Source organism: Acanthisitta chloris, unplaced genomic scaffold (genome assembly GCF_000695815.1).
Source record: "Acanthisitta chloris isolate BGI_N310 unplaced genomic scaffold, ASM69581v1 scaffold11217, whole genome shotgun sequence".
In the NCBI taxonomy this organism is placed as follows: domain Eukaryota; kingdom Metazoa; phylum Chordata; class Aves; order Passeriformes; family Acanthisittidae; genus Acanthisitta; species Acanthisitta chloris.
Genome location: NW_008683209.1, coordinates 12,766 through 16,795, shown reverse-complemented (window position 1 = coordinate 16,795; position 4,030 = coordinate 12,766). Strand labels below are relative to the sequence as shown.

The 4,030-nt window shown below is 37.7% G+C and overlaps 1 protein-coding gene across 1 annotated transcript in view; it reads right to left on the bottom strand.

Annotated features, from left to right (window-relative positions):
- The window catches only part of HSD17B4 (hydroxysteroid (17-beta) dehydrogenase 4), a gene marked incomplete at its 3' end in the record, with an annotated part of 44,717 nt that overhangs the window by 29,718 nt on the left and 10,969 nt on the right, over window positions 1–4,030 (bottom strand). Inside the window, exons 10-11 of the mRNA XM_009078838.1 lie at window positions 3,969–3,993; window positions 2,260–2,388 (exon numbers count right to left, since the gene is read on the bottom strand). Of these exons, the coding sequence (XP_009077086.1) occupies window positions 2,260–2,388; window positions 3,969–3,993 (154 nt within the window). The remainder of the gene's footprint in view (window positions 1–2,259; window positions 2,389–3,968; window positions 3,994–4,030) is intronic.

The window sequence follows — 4,030 nt, the reverse complement described above, 5'->3', positions numbered from 1 at the left end:
TCCTCCTAGGAAATTTTTTCCTTGACATACATACACACCATCGATGAGTCTTAGACTAGTTTTCTCTATGCCAGAAGTCAGCCAGAGAGAATACTTAAGTTGGCTTTTGTACACAGATAGGTTCTAAAAGAATTTAAAATGTACATAAATCTAAGAGTTGGCAGACCTCTAAACTACTAGATTTAGGTCAAACTGGCTTACACCTTCACAACTGAGAAGGAAATTGAGACAGAGTGCCTCATATGGGTAACATTTAATAAATCTGGTTTCCCTAGCTAACAAAACAGGTAAACATAATTGCTTGTGCAATACATACTACAGAATGATGTACACAGTATGCGATCTGCAAGACAGGGAGGGCTGTTTTCTGCCTGTACCACAACACAATCTGATTCCTTTCCCACAACAGGAAGAATCAGACAATGACACAAGAACAAGCAGAACACTGTGGAGGAAAGGGCTACTGCATCTAGCTTGGTCTGAGAGGGAATATGAGGAGAAAACACACCAACATGTAGTGCAGTGTGCTGCTGTGACCTACTGCACCATGCACCACACACTGACATTCTGTATCACAGTTAATTTGGTCCTCCTGCTATGAACAGGATGTAAAGCCGAAAAGTCAAACTACTCTTAACAGTATTACCAAACTAAGAAATAAGATTAACACCACAGATTATAGGATTTTCCACTACATTAAAAGCAAATATTTTCTATAATTACTTTTTTTGTCTGGGTTTTTTTATTAGACAATGTTTAGTACACAAATGCTTTTCATAGCATCAAATTACTTACATTAATGAAATCTTCTGGAAGAGTTTTAAGTTGCAGATATTAGGTATTGTAGCTTTTAAGGCAAGTAATTATTTTCCCTTATTTAACAGTCAAATACATTCAAGCAGTAAAGTGGAGACTTTGCAGTAGAAAAAACCAATAGTAGGTCTAAAAATTCTACTCAGCTAAATTCTTTAGAATTTTCCTCAACCCTTCCGCTGATTCTCGCATACAACAAATTAATGCACATTTACTTCAGAAGTTCGAAATCTTGTCCAACTTTTTTCTCCTGATAGCATCAAGTGGCAGATGTGGAATATCATACATAATGTTAAAGTAACTTTGAAAAGAAATTCCTATCTACATTTCATTTTCTACAACTAGCAACCCATAAAAATAACATAATACATGTGACAAGTTGGAGAAGAGATTAGAAGCTATAAAGCTGGAATTATGCTGTTACAAATACTATTTCTTAGCAGGATAGAGAACATGTACAAACTCACATACAGGAAACAGAACACCTGTAAGTCAAACATCAGTAAGGTGATCTAGAACTACAGTATGGTAGTTACATTCCCCTGCCAAGATGTGACAGAAAGGACAAAGTGTCTCTTACTCTGGTTTTGGTTTAGGCATTAAAAACATATCCCTAAGGTTTAAACAAAATGGATTTCACAACCAACAGCTTAAACATCTACTGTGTATCTAAGTGTCTTTGTAATTCAACTGGCATTGTAGATAAAGATGCCTCTTTCTCTGTTACCCCACACTCTTAAATGCTGGCAAGGTACAGTAAAGTTTGTTTAACAAGTAAACAGAGCATTGGAAGAGACAATCATCTTGGTCACCAGCCAAGGGGATAATGTGACCCAGAAACATAAGGCACAGTAAGAACTTTTTGCTATGATATATTACATGACTTAACCAGAGAGCTTTTTGGTATAGAAATGTTGACCAAAAACCAAGATTCCAGGTCCAAAAGGAAAACACAGTCTCTCACTACTACACTCCTACTGCCTGTATGTATAATTAGTCTGACTGTAACACATAAAATGGCAGCAATGTTGCTTCTCTAGAAACTCTTTAGATAATATTGTGTCATAATTCTACAAGGTCAGCTAGTCCCACATCCCTGCAATTCCTCTGAGCAGGAACATCTTCAAGTATATCAGGTTGCTCAAAGCCCCATCTGACCAGACCCTGAATGCTTCCAGGGATGGGGCATCTGCCACCTCTCTGGGCAACCAATGCCAGTATTTCACCATCCTCACTGTAAAAAACTTATTTCTTACATCTAATCTAAATTGACCCTCTTTTAGTTTAAAGCCATGGCCACTTGTCCTTTGTAACAGGCTTTACTAAAAAGTGTGTCCGTCTCTCTTACGGGTCCCCTTTAAGTACCGAAAGGCTCCAACAAGGTTTCCCCAGAACATTCTCTTCTCCAGGCAGAATAAACCAAACTCTCATCAAAGTCTCCTTTACCTTGGATGGTCCTGGGTTTGCTGGCATTATCAAAGTCACAGACTTTCTCCCATTTATCTCTCACTGCTTCAGGTGTCATTGGCTGATTCTTTCCTCTGACAATAGCACCCAAGGATCGCTCCCAGCGCACTAATGGGAAACATGAGCCAGAGAGTTCACTTAATAAACAAAGATGCTTTTCATTTCTGTAGATAACTTTCACCTAGGCCACTAATTTCAAGATATTACAGTAAGAGCTCCAACATAACTCACCAGTAAAACTACAAGCTGGATTAAGAGGGCTCACTGTTTTTAATTAGCATTTAAGAGGAGGATAGCACTGGTTTTAAATTTCATTGAAGCCACAACAGACTGACTGTTCTCAAAAGATATTACATCAGTTTTAGGATTCTGTCTAGTGAAAAGCCATAGCCAGTATGTATCTATAGATCTTCTCTTCTGGCACAATTTTGACTACTAATGCTTAGAAATCTTCTGAAAGCCACGGAAAACTATAGGGAAAATGTGAAAACCACTTACTGTCCATGAAAGAATGTTAATACCAGTAGCCAGCATCTCCAAGTGGTCTCTGAAATTGTATTTCATTACAGGAACCTGAGAGAAACTGGTAATGCCAGTGTGTAACCAGTTCTGGAAGGATACAGACTTCCTGCATTGCAACTAATACTTAACCTGTCATGTTGGTTTTGCTCTGAATTAGTAATAGGCAATGAATAAGACCATACTGGTACCTCATAAACTTCTACAATAGCCGTTATGATGATAAAACATTGTATTTGCTTTTGATCAGAGGGGAGATTTTCAGCTGTATTGAAACTTAACTTCTTGCGGAGGGGAGCAAAACATCTGCACCTGCCCCACTTCTTTTAAACCTTTTCATACACTTTCTGGGAAAAGCTATTCCAGTGCCACCAGAACACTAGAAGTTAGATATGTGGGTAAAAAAGAAATGTTTGAAAGGAAGGGGGAATAACTTCTTGAATTAAGGCCCTACTTCCAGCCTACTGGTGATATTCATGTAAGCTGAAAAGTTGAAAGCTGAATAGCTCATGAAAATAATGCTGGTATTAGGTTCAACACACTTAGGAAAAAAGTTAAGGTATTTCACACACAGAAATTTTTTTCTTCTCATAAGCCCTCAGTGTTGTCTGTGAGTTTTATCCGTGTTCATATTTAAGCTAGTTATTGGAGTCACTCAACCAAGATACATAGTTAGCATTGCTACTGGTAATTAAGAAGGCTAATTGCCTCAACATGTTTATACTTCCATAAAAACATAGCAGCGTAGCTTAAAAAGGCAGAAAGCAACTAAAAAGCTGCCTGTGTACCAGCATTTGCTACTTTTGTATCTTGAAAAATTAAAGTTAACAAGAAAAGGCAACAATGTATACTTAGCACCAAAAATGGAGATTCTTATGGACTTGAACTCCATCTGGGACCCAAGAGTTAAGGTTACTCAGGCAGATCTTCAGTTACTATTTAGTCTTCCCAAAAGCATAAGAAAGCACATACCTAAGTTACAAGTTACCCCCACAAGAACTTAAATTTCTGACTTCTACTTAGAACAAGCAGTGTCCTCAGAACCTGGTATTTTTTAATCTTCTCTTCCTGAATAAAAGTGTCTTGAGCAGACCTTAACTGCACAGACAATTTGCACATTTTTGTTGTTAATTCAAAAAGAAAGATAAATCCTGCAACAAAGTACTTACATTTTCCAATCCATCCAGCTCCCACCTGCCAAGAAAACAAAATCATCAGCTTACCATGTACC